Raw genomic sequence first — 15,490 nt, 5'->3', positions numbered from 1 at the left:
TTCCTGGCAAGTGAACTGGCTTGTGATCAGAGGGTCCCAACCTCGGCCTCGTGCTGATATCCTCACCGAGTGAGTCCTCCCGACCCCTGCCCCTTCCCCTGCTCACACCCGTGGCCTTTCCCTTGATCAGACCATCCGACCGCTCCCTGTTGCCCTTAGAATGAAAGCTACAGTGACTGGCACCTGGCAGCCACCCACACGGGGTTGCTTGTACCCGTGAGTTTTGGGGGGCCCCCTCGATTGGTGTTTGAAGACAACTGGCAGAACTAAGATGCTCACACACCACAGCACAACTAGCTTCTCTTAAAAGAGGAGTCATTCCGGCTCTTTTCAGTGACAGTGGAGGGAAGGTGCCGAGTGCAGCGCTCCTGCTGTTCGGGCTCAGGAAGCATTCTGCCCCAGACCACCGGCTACACCCCCCACAGCGGCTCCGGAGCAAGTCCCAGAGGGCCAAGCTACAGACCCGGCTCTGCAGCCAGCTCACCTGGGACGCCGGGCACACGGCCGATTCTGAGCCTCAGTTTCCCCACAGAGAGGGTGAATACGTCATCTCCTAAGATCCTGTCCCAGCGCCCATCATTAGTGACTCAACAACCAAAAGAAAAAGACTCACCTCTGGACAGATGAGTTCCTACATCCTGGGTGTGGTTACCAAAGCCGTTCAAAACCAAAAATGCGAGTCCACGAGTATCTTTCTCCATGACATTCACTCAGAGGTAAAAAAAATTCTAAAGTATTCAGGGCCTAACCACACACAGCACAGAAACGCACAGGAGGCCGCATAAAGGCACGGAGGCGCGTGAGTGTACAGCCACGTGGCCCGCTGCGAGCGGCAGCTGTATTTTAATCGATTCTCTGGTTACGAAAGCACCAGGGATCCGAAGGTACAGACTGAGAACCCTGTGCCACAAGAGAAGAGGCAAACAGGCGTCACTCAACAGTGCGTCTTCACAGACGCCTCTGTCCGTGTTTAAGAAGCAGCCCTTCCGAGTAATAATCGGAGGCGCCTTCAAGCAGTTCCCCGCCAGGCTGAGGCCACGACACGGGGTAACCAGGGAGAGGTGATCACAGGAGTTCCTGAATGTTTGCTGGTTGAGAAATGATCACACAAAAACAGCGAAGAGGTTCCAAAACAGACACGGATCATGTAAACTGAGAGGGCAAAACTGCATTGTCATTTACAAAGAATTTTAAAAGAAAATAGCTTAAAGGCAGTGGGCTATTTCACCTAAGCGGATTAAAATCAATAATCATATTAGAATTTGGAAGTATTTCCTGGGTCAATTGTTTTCCAGTTTCTCTGATGTTGGGAGCATTCCTGAATTTGGAATCAAATGCACTATTGTACATCTCTCACACATCTCTAACTACATTCTAAAGTCTCTGAATAACAGGTCTGCTAATTTCCAAAAGTTCTATAGGTTACAGCAATATTGCATACACTTATTATAAGGGTACATACAAACGCCCCCCGCGCACACACACACACACACACATTTCCTCCTCTGAATAAATATAGTATACAACCTGTACAGCTATACAAAAATGAATTTTAAAGATAATCAGTTTGATTTTATATAGAACCGTACAACAATTTTTCCCAGGGAAGTCTGGTGAGCAATGAAATACTCAATATGAACTACACTGTCATGCCTGATTAAGGAAAGTTCATTTCCCTCTACAAGCAGCTTATCAAAACCAAAAAGGTATTCAAAATACCCCATTATCACACTGCAAATTATCAAATTAAAAGGCATAAAAACGTCAAACTTACCATCCACCTTTACTCATGTCTCTCAAGAGGTGGGTAGGCAGGTGGAGAGGGATATACGGACACTGTGGAGATTGTTTCTAATGACATAATTATAAGGCCCCTCGCTCAGAAATTAAAACCGCTTACCAACGTTTCTTCTCCATTGTGCTTCCCCACGGATTCAACTAGCACATGAGCGTCCGGTTCATATGAACGGCAGAGACAAACATTCGTTGTGACAGGGAGGACACACTCAGTACAACAAATATTTTGCACACAGATAAGAAGGCAAAGTAGGTCACTGTCCGGTGGCTGGGAGGACGGGCCCGGCCTCCACCCGGGGCTATCCTGTAGGATTATCCACAGGGCTCGCTCTTCTGCTCACAGCCTCCTGCTCGGACCTGAGAGCCCGGCATCCACAGGCCCCATAAAAGGAGCCAGAGACTCAGCCACTGCCTCCCGGGCCCTAGCCACCTGCCCAGGGGAAGAAACTACGTAAGAGCAACATAACCACTGAAACAAGCGCTCACACAGGGCAGATGTCCCCCTCCAACCGTGGGATGGAGACCGATGTCCAATGTGAGGGGGGGACTGTTATGTGATACTGGAGGGTCCGACCGGGGTGGCCAAACGGGTGGAACTCGTCCTTGACGCTCTGAGGGTGGGGAGAATGTGGTGAAGCAGACAAGAACTGTTAAGAGAAGGTGACAAACTCTATTCAGGAGGCAGTGACCAGGCAGAGTGGCCGCAGAGAGCTGGCGGAGGGCCCTGCTGGGCTTGGGGCTGGGAGAAAAGGGGAGCGAGGCAGGGTAGCGGCAGGCTAAGGCGCCTCCAGGTGTGCGGGGAGGGGAGGGCGCACTCACAGCCTGGCTCTAGGTCCACGCTGCATCATGACCAATGTCAGCGCCTCAAAGGCAACCAGTGTGACTGAGGCTGTAGGCGGTCGCGGGGAAAATGAAGTTGAGGACAGACATTATCAATAATGGGGAGTCACCCCCCAAAAAATAATCTGTGCAGGGGTAGAGACAACAAAAAATGTCAAGGAGCTTTCATCGGGGATCGTCTGGGTTCGTGGAGGGGGAGCAGGGGCAGGGAGCGGGGCTGCTCCAGGTGGGTTTGCACTGCGCTCAGGCGGGCCACCGGGGCCGGGGGCTGACCTCACCTGGAGCTCCTAGGCCTGCGCATGCCCTGCAGGCTGCCTCGTTTGTCCGAAATGCATGAGGCACCAGGCAAGCCAGCAGCAGGGACCCCGCTGCGGCAGTTTCGTAGCTCAGGAGTCAGAACCCGACAGAAGTAACAGAAATGAAACAAGACAAGTAACGGACGCACCCCGCACCCGTCCTAAGCGTGGGGAGCCGACTGGAGGGCGGGCACGGACAGCGAGGAGGTGGGAGCCTGCAGAGGCTCCTCACCCAAATGCAGAAGGTCGGCCGCTGGGCTAGTTGCTTCCAAAAAGCCAAAGTTGGAAGCCTTAAAAAATGATATACCTGCACATGTTATTTCACATTAAACCCTACACACGTGCACTTACTGGCCAAGCTCTTGCTGCAGTGCCCGGGCCTTTTCTTTCGGTGCATGTCCTCGGCCCGCAGTACCCCGCGGTCTCTCTCTCAGAAACCACGCTCGTGGCAGCCTCCTCCAGGGCCAATTCATTTTTGTTTTATTTTTGTTAATCCTCACCCGAGGTACTTTCCATTGATTTTTAGAGAGAGTGGAAGGGAAGGAGAGAGACAGAGAAAAACATGGATTTGAGAGAAACACATCAATTGGTTGCCTCCTGCAGTGTCCCTACCAGGCAGGGGATGGAGCCTGCAACCAAGCAACACGCCCTTCTGTCCACGGGCCAACGTTCTAACCACTGAGCCAAACCGGCCAGGGCTAGGTCCAATTTCTTTAAAGAAGGTGAGACGATAAAGACACCTGGGCAGCGACGTGGGGTGCACTGTGACTCCCGCTCAGGATTCCACAGCCCCGAGGGCTGAATCCAGACAGGGCCATCAGGCCTCCCAGCAGCCTCTCCCTGCCCCGGGGATCAGCGTGTCCCGAGGGCGCTGTCCCCCGCAGGGAGCAGGCCCCGCCTGACCTGTGGCCAGCACAGTGTGCGGGTGGACACTGCTCTGAGCCACTGCGACGCTCAGGCTGCACGCGTCACAGCTTGGCCCACCCACCCTGAACGGCTGGCAGTCCTCCCGGAAATCGCTTTTTATCCCACGATTCCCCCAAGTCAGCCTCCCCTGACTCGGCTATCAGCACTTCCAGAAGCTTTCCAGGTCGTTTCCAAAGCATCCAAATGAACTTTCACAGAGACAACTATGCTTGCCTCTATTTAAATCGTGATATTAAACACAGTCAGTGCAACCACCAGAGACGGGTTTGGGATCCACACAGCTGAGTCTGGATGAGCATCGACCCCCACCTCAGGGGCGCCCCGGGCAGCGCTCGCTGGGCACCGCGGGTGCGTGCGCTGGGCATCGGCTGATCCGTGGGACTCCGTGGGACTCGGGAAAGAATGCCAAGGAAGCCAGCAGACTAGACACTGCGAGAATGACCGGCACTAACGTATCGCCAGGCTGCAAACCTGGGGGTTCAAAACCATATCCGAAAACCGTACTGACTCTGTCCCAAACGGGCAGTCGAAAGGGCTCCAGTCATTTTAAAAAGCACGAAATTAACACTTCAAAGCCACAGCCAGACAGAGTCAGGAGTACAAGGCCACATGTATTCCCATAACCTGCCTCTTAAAGATAGAAAGAACAAACACACACGCTACCATTAAAAACTAAATTTGAGTTTCATACTTTAAAATGGCACACTTTAAAACTGTCGACAGACGCGAATGTTCCTCTCAAGGTCGCCCAGCCATGTCTGGTCTTCTATTTTAGGAGGCCAAACAGTGCCCATCCATAACGTGTATACGTTTAGAAATCAGATAGTCGGCATCTTCAATAAAAACGTAAACTTTTAGGTAGAAATCATTTTTTTTTTTTTTGGAATGAAAATAAAAATAATTTCATGGAGTTGAAAAAGCAACTCTGTAACTTTTACCTGTGGTTCTTTTTTTTTTCCTTCAAGAAAAACTATTTTAAATATAACGATGTTAAATGCAATAAACATTAATATTTCAAGAAAATTATTTTAAATATAATAATATTACATGCAATAAACATTAATATTTCAAGAAAAAAGATTTTAAATGTAATAACATTACAGGCAGAAATCACTCTGATGTACCTCAACAGATATTGAGAGAAATGCCACGTAAACAAACATACACCAGGGACCCCAAAACAACCAACCACAGTTTAAATAACATACTCACAAGTCAACCTGACCCCTTCACCAACACCAACACCGACACGCAGCGTCAAACAGGGTAGCCTTCGCCTCTACACAGCCTTCATCAAAAAAACAGACACAAAAATATCTGCAGAAGGCAGAACACCTCCCCCACTACAGCAATTCTGCCCCCACTCTCCTGGGAGGGCTCCCCGCCCAGTCTTACTCTCACCAAGGTTTGCCCTTGGGAAGAAAAACAAGAACTCAAAACCTAACTCTTGAGAGAGAAAAACATTGCTTTGTGAACAGAGGGGAACTCGCATATACATTTTACTGAACCTTGGCCCAAGTCATTGCCCCCACTATTTTTTTTAACCATGAGGACAGGATTACAAAATGGTTTAGGCTTGTCATCCCATCAGGTTCCTTACAGGGGTCACCTCACCCAACTGCGATGCCTGAGAGAACGGATTCTTGGGGACGGGAGACGGAGCTGGCGTTGAGAAGGCGTTGAAGACGGTGTGATTCCTTCCAAGAAGAGGAGAGAGCCCGCGACACCAACGAACTGGACGCCAAGGATGCAGGAGGAGCCGGGGGGGGGGGGGGGGGCAGAAGAGCACAGGTGGTCACCAAGGCCACAGACAGGAGCGTGACCAGTTGGAGCAGGAGGAGCAGTAGCTCAACAGTGCAGAGGGTGAGGGAGCCCGGGGCAGGGAGAGAGGCAGGGTGGGCACTGGGCTTAGCATCCATCTCATAGGGGCCGAATTGTGTCCCCCCAAATTCTGCGTCCCCCCCCAAAATTCACATATTGAAACCCTAATCCCCAGGACCTCAGAATGTGACTGTATGTGGAGATGGGCCCATTAAGGAGGCGATGAAGTTAAAATGAGGCCATTAGGATGGACCCTCATCCAATACGACCCTCTGAGGACACAGCAAGGCAGCCTGCAACCCAGGAAGAGGCCTCAGAGGAAAACAAACCCGTGGACGCCTTGATCGTGGACTTCAGCCTCCAGAGTCAACCTGTGGGTCAGGCTTCAGGCTGCAGACTTCCCTAAAATCTCTCAGGCCGGCAGCAGCCGGTGTCAACGTGCCCCGTACCTACCAAGAAGAGGCCCAGGACCGGGCACGGCACCAGCCTACCTTGCTTCACGCCGGGCCTCCCCTGGGCACTTCCAAGCTCAGCACAGAAAGCAGCCGTCCACAGATTGCTCAGCAGCTCCTGCCAGGCGGCCCCAAGGGCGTACAAGGAAAGCTGGAAAGTTCACTGAACTTTTAAAAAAGTCACTGAAATCAACGGGACTTTGAGGAAATGTGTCAGGTTTGGCCAAGTTTTCTTTGTAAAAACGTATTTTGGTAATTTTCCAGAATTCTGTTCTTCTGGTTTGGAAAAGTTTAAAGCTCTGACATAACAAAATGGTACCGACACAGGTAACCCTAAGGAAAACAAGGAAAGAGGAAAACTTGAACTTCAGCACTCTCTCCACCTTTCAGCCCCCCAGCCCTCCAAGATGCCCGGTGCGCTCAGTGAGCGAGTGAAGTGAGTGAGTTAATTTGTTCTTTCTTTCTTCCACTGGTTCTAGGTGTGACTAAATAGAGGCAATTTAATTTAGATTTTTTTTTGAGGGCGAAAGTTTACATGTACTTTTACAATTAAAAATAAGAAGTAGGCGATGCTTCTGAAATCCAAAGTGATGATGATGACAGAAATGCTATTAGCACCATGACGTCAAAAGAGGATCGCTCTTAGGTAAAGGGTACCGAGCTCGGATTTACATGGGTTGGGGGGAGAGCGAAATATTCCCTGGGAAAGAAAACTGAGCAAGAGCTCAAAAGACTTGGTTGGGGTCAAGTTCCCAAATCTGTCCCCAGCTAGCTTTCTGAGCCTGAGTAGGTCTCCAATGCAAGGAAGGGGTTACAGCAGGACCTTTAAGGCCGCTTCAGCTTGAATACTCTACCACCCCAAAATCAAAACACCCATGGATAGCCCTAACCGGTTTGGCTCAGCGGATAGAGCGTCAGCCTGCAGATTCAAGGGTCCCAGGTTCGATTCTGATCAACGGCATGTACCTTGGTTGCAGGCACATCCCCAATAGGGGGCGTGCAAGAGGCAGTTGATCGATGTTTCTCTCTCATCGATGTTTCTAACTCTCTATCCCTCTTCCCTCCTCTCTGTAAAAAATCAATAAAATATATATTTTTTAAAAAAACACCCATGGATAACCAAGTTCTACCTTTAAAGAAGGTGTGACGTGAACAGAATACAGAATAAAATTAAACCATTCAAGAATTTGAAAACATGAATTTAAATACATGGGTGAGAGGTCCTTAAGGGATCATGTAATTATGGATATTTGAGGGACAGCCCCGAAACTTATAAAGCTGTCAAGTCTGCCTCGGCCCCCTTCCCGTGTCACAGAATATGCAGTATCCTGCCCCTGCAGAGAGCGGGTTCCTGAACCGGACCCCATGCGGCAAGCAGCTCACGTTTCTATGAGCGCCTCTCCTCGCCCTGCGGACGGCGGCAAGCGGGGACCTCTTCCTCCTGGCCCCCCAGAGCGGGTGGGTGGAAACTGCTCTACTTATTCCAAGATGGCTAGAGACCCGCACAAGAACCCGCCGTGCAAACTGGCAGGAGCCCAGTGCTCGTAAAAGTTAAGCTTCTCCTAAAAGCATGTAGGCTGGACCATCTTCTGACGTGAATAAAGCAGTGACAATCCTTTGAAAGCACTTTCAAGGGGAAAGTGATCCGCGCGGAACCCAGCATCTCCGCGAGCTCAAGATTGTGAGCAGGGCTTCGGGGTCCAATAGTCAGTAATTTGAAAGGAAGCCGCACGGAGGGGGGAGAGGGGAGGCGAACACGAAAACGGAAGCAGGGCCGGCAGGAATTTTACCAAGTGGCTTTTTTTAGAGTTTCTTCCTGGATAAAGGGTGTGGAAAATCGCTCTCACGAAACCGGTGAAAATGAGTGGGCACACGACGCGCACGCACGACACACAACAAGGCCCATGACCAAATCTGTTCCGCTGCCCTTTCGACTCAGTTCTCCCAAACCTCTTGAAGGGCACTGAGCGCTTGTGTTTTTTTCAGACAGTTTAAGAACCTGGAATGCACAGTTTTGAATTTTCATGTTAACACAGCGAAACGAGTGCCATTTCAAAGCATCCGGAGTCCACGCGGGGTGGGTGGGAAAGCCCAGGGGAGGCAGGGACCAGGCCTCCTCCTGGCCTCTCCCAGCTGTCCAGGAGCAGGCGCCTGGCACTTAGAAGCTCGGGATTCTTGTTTGATGAGAGAAGGGAGATTATCAGTTCACTCCTCTCTAGACCTCACCTTCTAACTCCTATCCTGAAAGAGTGTAAGTCCATCCCAACTCTCCTCTCCTCGCACAAAATCCCCCTCCCGCAGCCCCGCCCCGCAGCGCTTCTCATGCCATTCCATCCACAGACACCAGGCCCTGAGCTTCCCCTGGAGACCAGAGATCAGACAACCCCCCCACCCCCATCCGAGAACTCCCCCCTGAAGAGAAAGATGCGCCCAGGAGAGGGAGCCAGGAAGACCAGGCAGGGCTGGCTCGGCTCTCGCCCCCTCCCTCACTTGGGGAAGGGGGTGATGCAGGATGGGGAGCCAAGCACACGCCCCAGAAAAGGAGAAACTCAGAAGCTTCCGATCGTCCCTCCCAGCTCTGCTCTAGCCGCTGGCACCCACAGGCCCAGCTCCGGGTGACACAGGAAGCCGGCCAGGCGGGAGGGCGACTGTCAGGGGGAGCTCTCTGGCTCCTTAAAAGTGGCCCGAAGCCTCACAGAGCACCACCCAGGAGGCCGTGTGCTGTTCTGGAAAGACTGTCTTGGGCTCGACCTCTACCCGCCAACCTCTACCCACCGTGGAGGGTTCTGCATTCCCTCATCTGCAGGCATCCCCGCGGGAGGGCAGTGCCGAGATGAAGTGGCAGGAGCTTGGGGAGTACCCAGGATGAGGCCGGACGTGCCTGTTGATGAGATGTGGGCACGTCCGGCCTCATCCTGGGACTCTCCATGCTCCTGCCACTTCATCTCGTCCATCACGGGGCCGTCCGTCAACCCACTCACTCTCTGGACACTGGGCAGCTCTTGCCCACAATGCGGATGAGCCTGAAGTCAGGAGCAGCCTCCGTGGGTTGACGGACGGCGGTGCTGAGCACGGGCTGAGGACGGGGTGCCGGCAGGTGGAGGGAAGCGGCAGGAGGACACCGAGGACCTGCACCCGCCAGGGCCACCCCGTTATTCAATACCTTCTCCCACGGAAGGTGCCTCATACACCCCACAGCCCTAAAAGGACCCACCACTCTCTCCGGGGGCAGCGAGCAACGGGATGGTGCTCCCTGAGATCCCAAGCAACCCATCCTTCAAGGGAGGCAGCGGCGGAGACTGGCCCCTGCCACACCCTCGCGGTCGGAGAAAATGAAAGGAAGGACGCAGACCAGTGGGCACTGTGCTCAGCGTCCTCCCACCCTCTCGCTCTGGTTTGTGTTCAGCCTCTGTCTCGGCTGCCAGCACGTGTGGGCGTGGCCTTGGCCACCACAGCTGCCACAGCTGTTCTCTTCACTGCACCACCATGTACTCCCGGGGCCACCGATCTGGCCGGCTCCAGCCTTTGAGGCTCAACAGATTTCCTTCATTGCTTTTTTTTTTTTTTTTAATTGACTTCAGAGAGGAAGGGAGAGGGAGAGAGAGAAACATCAACGATGAGAAAGAATCATTGATTGGCTGCCTCCTGCACGCCCCTCACCAGGGATCCAGCCCGCAACCGGGGCACGTGCCCTGCCTGGGAAATGAAACCTTACCTCCTGGTTCATAGGTCAACGCTCAACAACTGAGCCACACTGGCTGGGCTTCTTTGTTGCTTTTCAATGCATCACTGTGTGCTGAGTAAAATGGGAATGGATGGGGAAGGTACCGACCACTGACCAGAACCTAAAAGAGGCTCTGAGAGTGCGATGCTAGTGAGCATCCCTCCTCCTCCGCAGCTGGGAGCTAGGAAGGTGCTCCCTGTAAGAACTCGGACCTGGCGTCCGCATCCCTCCTGTCAATATCCCGTGGAGCGGACTTTCCTGGGATGAGGAGACAAGTTCCCGCACCGACACCACATCCTCGAAGACCCCAAACGGTGTCCGAGCCTGAAATAATTCAACAAGTGAAGGTAGGCCTTCCGGTCTTCAAAGTCTGATCTTGGAAACAGAAAGCCAGTATCGACTTTTCCCTTTGCCCAGCAGCATTCTGAGAAATCCACACACCAGTGGTGACGCACGGGCTACAAGCCACTCCACTCCTGCCCTTGATGGCCACTCCTGGGTCAATGTCAGGCATCTTTGTCCAGCGCCACCCTCCATTCCACTCAAGGACGGAGAGCCCGGCTGGCGTGGCCCAGTGGTTGAGCGTCGGCCTATGAACCCGAGGTCACAGTGCGATTCCCGGCCAGGGCACAGGCCCAGGTTGTGGGCCCCATCGCCAGTAGGGGGCGTGTGGTGGAGCCAGTCAATGATTCTCTCTCATCACTGATGTCTCTCCCTCTCCCTCCCTCTCTGAAATCAATAAAAATATATTTAAATAAAAAGGAAAGGGCCCTGGCCGTCTTGGCTCAGTGGCTAGAGCGTCAGCCTGCAGACTGAAGGGTCCCGGGTTTGATTCCGGCCAAGGGCACATGCCTGGGTTGCGGGCTCGATCCCCAGTAGGGGGGAGCGTGCAGGAGGCAGCTGATCAATGATTCTCTCTCATCATTGATGTTTCCACCTCTCTCTCCTCCCTTCCTCTCTGAAATCAATAAAGAAATATATTACAAAAATAAATCAATAAAAATAAATGAAAAAAAAAGAAAAGAAAGGAAGGACGGACACCACCTCCATTCCCTTTCCAGGTGGATGCCTACACTCACCCGCTTCCCCTGTGGGGAAAAGACGAACGCAGAAATTCTGTGGAATGTGTGTTCCCACGAGGCCCAGAAAGTCGATGATCTCAGAGGATATTCTAAAGAAAGACCCTTGACACTTCCCGAAGAATGTCTTCTGTGCGAGGCCAGGGCCAGGACACAAAGCATGTGCTGGGAAAACTCTACGGCTGCTGCCGCCGCGTATGTTTCCAATTCCGATGGCCCATTTCCTCTTTATAATCACATTCCTCCCTCCTTCCCCGGCCGAAAGGGACCCTGGCACTCGGTCTCAGGAAAGAAGCAGAGTGCGGCTCTGACACAGGCGGGGAGAGGAGACGGCTCAGTGATGCCAACAGCACAAAACGCTCGAATCCTCCATCGGGCCGGCTCCATTCCACCACTTTTAAATGTTTCCGAAAGTGAGCTTAAATGTTGGCACGCCGAACTTTTTAAACATAAAGCTCCATTCACATACAGCGTATCCACGCGGGCCATCGCCCAGCACAAAGCCTTTCAGCAAGACAGTTTGAGGAGCTGGGATGCCATTGGTCTGGCCTTCCAACCACCTCACGGTGGTTCTGGAGGAATCGATGATGGCGATATATGTGAATGTGACTCACAACCTGCGAAGGGCTGCTAACCAAACGGTTGCTATTCCCGTTACTAAGAGGTCTCCTACCCTACAGTGTATACTTAAAAGAGAAAGGGCCCGGCCAGTGTGGCTCAGTGGTTGAGCGTTCACCCATGAACCAAGAGGTCACGGCTCGATTCCCCGTCAGGGCACATGCCCTGGTTGCCGGCTGCATCCCCAGTAGGGGGCGTGCAGGAGGCAGCCGGTCCATGATTCACTCTCATCATTGATGTTGCTCTCTCTCTCTCCCTCTCTGAAGTCCATAAAAATATATTTTTAAGAAAAGAGATAAAGGATCTTGGCATCAGAGAAGGGAATTCAAATCTCCCCTCCACCGCTTACTCCCTACACGATTAGGCGGTAAGAGCCCAGTGACTAACCTCCGCCCTAGGCTTCCCTCTAGCGAGCTGGGAGGATTCAGGGGGTCGTGCATGTAAAACCCTCTACACACAGTGGACCCTTCCTCAAGGGTAGCGACAGCTATGGTCAGGCCATTTAATTACCATCCACGTGCCCGGCCACTGGGAACAGTAGAAGGGAAGGGGAGAGGAGAGCCTCACCCACCAGGAGGACTAATGCCAAGCACGTGGATCCTATAATCTGAGGATCCCTTCTTAAACCACCCCCACCCCACCCCCACTCCTTCCCCTTCCCCATGGAAGGCAGAAGCTCCTAGCTGCTTTGCATAACAACAGCAACCAGCAAGAGTCCGTCTCTAACACCAGGCTTGGCCAGCGATGATTCCATGATTTGTCCCACCCCGTGAAGGGGATGCAGCCCACATGGGGGCATCCATCAGACACCTGTGGCCAGAGACCAACCATCTCAATATATTTTTCTTGATTTCAGAGGGGAAGGGAGAGAGAGAGAGAGAGAGATGGAAACATCAATGATGAGAGAGAATCATGGATCGGCTGCCTCCTGCACACCCCACACTGGGGATCAAGCCTACAACCCGGGCCTGTGCCCTGACCGGGAATGGAACCGTGACCTCCTGGTTCATAGGTTGACGCTCAACCCCTGAGCCACACCGGCCCGGCCGGAGACCAACCATTTAAGAGGATCCCCCGGCCGTGTCCTCAGTAGCGGTCACGGTCTCATGCTTTGCATTGTGTTCATGTACGTGCCAGGCAGTACTTGGGAGGAATCTAACGAGGCTCTATTTTACACAATTCACAACAGGAACGAAAAATCCAAAACGGCCAGAGAACAGTAACGGAGGAGCCTCCCTCGCTCCCTGCCTGGGGGCAGCGTTCCGCCAGCTTGCCGGCTGGACAGCGTCCCGCTGCCACGTCACCGCGCAGTGGCTCCTGAGGACAAGTCTCATGCTTTGCCTCCTGAAAATCTGACCACATCCCCCACGAAAGAGACGGCCCTGGGCCGCGGCTTGCACAGCTCTTTTCCATTACCACTTAGCGGGCGAGGAAAACATTTTTTTCCCCTAAAGTAAGCTTCTCACTGGCCTTCTAAGCTCAGGAGGCTTTCAAACCCGGTTCACCCTAAGATGAATTGCCCGCGGGGTGGTTTCCAGGTGGGCCCGCAGGCTGGTCAAGGAGGTTGCTCTGGGCCACTTGCCAGGTCTGCCTGCAGCCAGCCGGCCGACCGACCGACCGACCGACCCACCGGAACTGTGTCCTAAGTCACCCACAGTCACTCTCACCACCAGTCCCACTTGGGGGCCCTTCCCTCCCTGTCCCACAGGCAGAAACCATGAATGCCTGGGAATGTCAGCCTCCTCCCCAAACAGCAAACAACTCCCACCATTCAACCCCTACCCCCCCAACACACACACAGCTCCCTCCCGGGTCAGCCCATCCTCTTGGGTCTCTGGATTCCCATCTAGAAGGGTCCCTTAACAAATGCCCAACAGGTTGCATTTAGTTCTCCCTCCCCTAAGAAAAATCCCCGTTCACCAAAATGGGAAGCGTTCCCTTGCTCCTTCCAGATGACCCGCCACGGGGGAGCCCCGGCCGTGGGGGAGCGAGGGCCGTGGGGGAGCCCGGGCTGTGGGGGAGGAGGGCGCAAAACCGGGCTCCTGCCTCAAAACCCACAGATGGGCTGTGTGGTGTGTTTTCTGGGAAAGACTGTAAAAGGGTTTTTCAATTCAGCGTTACATAATCCGATTCATTTCTTTAGCAATGGCTCATTTTCTGGTGGTTTCCCGCCCCCTCCCCCCAGACATTCCTAGGAAATTGCTGTGTTTTACTATTACAAATTATTTTATGTCCGAATCGATTCTCTAAAATGTGCCTCCTACCCATTCGGCCAATGTCCACGAGCTGCACACACAGATACCCAGGCACGCACATACACACAGATACCCCGATTCGTAGGGGGAAAACAAATAAAACCCCCCAAAAAGTGGTCTTCCCCTGTAACGAACAAGATCTGATTTCAGGAAAGTAACCTTGGGGAGCGCCCAGAACTCGGGGAAGCTCACCACTTGTTGCAGCCACGAGCGCTCCCCCGCAGCCGGAACAAAGCATTGCAAACGCGCTCCAGAACCGGCAGGGCCCGCGGGCGGCATGTGGTGTGTTTGCAATTAGCTCTCCACCCCGGACCCCGCGTCACCCGCTTTCCAGCCCCCTCCCGGCCCAGCACCCGCCGGGACTCCCGTCCCCAATCTGGTTTCCATCCCCGCCCCGCCCCCGCCCTGCCCTCCCGGGAACCGTGAATCAATCCGGTCCCGGGCAGGAAGCCGGCGCCAGGGCAGCCCCTCGCCGGCGGAACAAAGGAGCGAGCGCGGCAGCCCGCGGCCCCGGCCCCTTCCCCGCCGCGGGGCGCGCCGCACCTGAACCCCGCTCCCTCCCATTGTTCTCCCTCCGCCCTCCTCCCCGAGGAGGCCGCCGCGTCCTTTCAGGGAGCTGGGGGGCAGCGAGCGGCTGCGGGCCGGGAGATGGACGGGGTGCGGGGGGCGCGAGGAAGAGCAGAGTCCCTGTGCCCGCGGGGACGCGGGGAACGGGGCGAAGTAAGAGCAACTTCGTCGCCGAGCCCCCAAGCCTCGCTCCAGACCCCGAAGCCACTGCGGGGTCACCCACCCTGCGCGCCCTCCGCGGGGCGCGGGGTCTCGCCGCAGCGCCGCCTCCCCCGCCGCCCCGCGCCCCGCGTCCCGCGGGGACCCGGGCACAAAGGCGCGGGGCGCACGCTTCGCCGCCCCCGAGGGCCGCGCGGACCCGCGGAAAGGGCAGGGGAGCGGGGAGCGGGGAGCGGGGAACGGGGAGCGGGAGCGAGCTCTCCATACCTCGCCGGGCGCCGCTCGCCTCCTCGCCGTCCTCTCTCCGCGGCACCGGGGCGCGGGCCCCCGCGAGGCTGCCGGGCGGCCGCTGTCCCGCCGCTGCGCCCCCTGCGCGCTCGGGCTCCGTCCACGCGCGGTGCCGGGGCTGCGGTGCGCGCGGGGCGGCGGGCGGAGTGCGGGCGCCGCGGAGCGCGGGCTGCGGCGGGAGCTCGGCCACTCCCTCCCGGCGGGGCCGGCCCAGGGGCGGGGGCGGCGACCTCGCAGCCGGATTCGCCCCTCCGCGCGCCCGCGGGACCCGAGCCGCCGCCTCCCGGCCGCTCATCTCCGGCCTCCCGGTGCCGGCCGCACAGCGCCCCCCCGCGATCGCCAGGGGTAGCTCGGCACCGCGGGGCGAGCCCAGATGGGACTGGAATGGGAGAGAGAGGGGGGCGGCCTGCGTTCCCCCCAAAGGAAGGCGCGGTCCTTGGACCCATTTTACGCGCGGACTGACTAGTGTCACCGGGGCGCGGGGAGCGGGCGGGCGGGCGGGAGGGTTGGCAGCTAGAAGCCAGCCCGGGGCAAAGGCCTGCAAAGAGTGGGGGTGTGCTCAGTCCTTCCTCCTCTTCCGGATAAAAAAGTTTGAGTTCCAAGAACATCAGAAAATACTCACTTAACCAATAAGGAGGGGGAAGTATTGGTGGCCAAGTGTGCTTTA

General features: G+C 55.0%; 1 protein-coding gene across 4 annotated transcripts in view; it reads right to left on the bottom strand.

Moving 5' to 3' along the window:
- Window positions 1-14,982, bottom strand: part of MYO1B (myosin IB) — a 140,413-nt gene extending 125,431 nt beyond the window's left edge. Inside the window, exon 1 of one of the 4 annotated variants that reach the window (XM_036319790.1) lies at window positions 14,803-14,982. Coding sequence is in view for 1 of the 4 variants with exons in the window: in XM_036319786.1 (XP_036175679.1) it covers window positions 1,775-1,777 (3 nt within the window). In the remaining 3 variants the exon portion in view is untranslated. Of the gene's footprint in view, window positions 1-613; window positions 633-1,774; window positions 2,004-14,802 lie in introns of those variants that run through there. The other 3 variants (XM_036319789.1, XM_036319786.1, XM_036319791.1) reach the window with 3 other exon arrangements.
- Between the last annotated feature and the right edge of the window lie 508 nt (window positions 14,983-15,490).

Source organism: Myotis myotis, unplaced genomic scaffold, assembly GCF_014108235.1.
Source record: "Myotis myotis isolate mMyoMyo1 unplaced genomic scaffold, mMyoMyo1.p scaffold_m19_p_8, whole genome shotgun sequence".
In the NCBI taxonomy this organism is placed as follows: domain Eukaryota; kingdom Metazoa; phylum Chordata; class Mammalia; order Chiroptera; family Vespertilionidae; genus Myotis; species Myotis myotis.
Note: the sequence above shows the minus strand (reverse complement) of the source record. Positions and strands in the feature narration are given on the sequence as shown.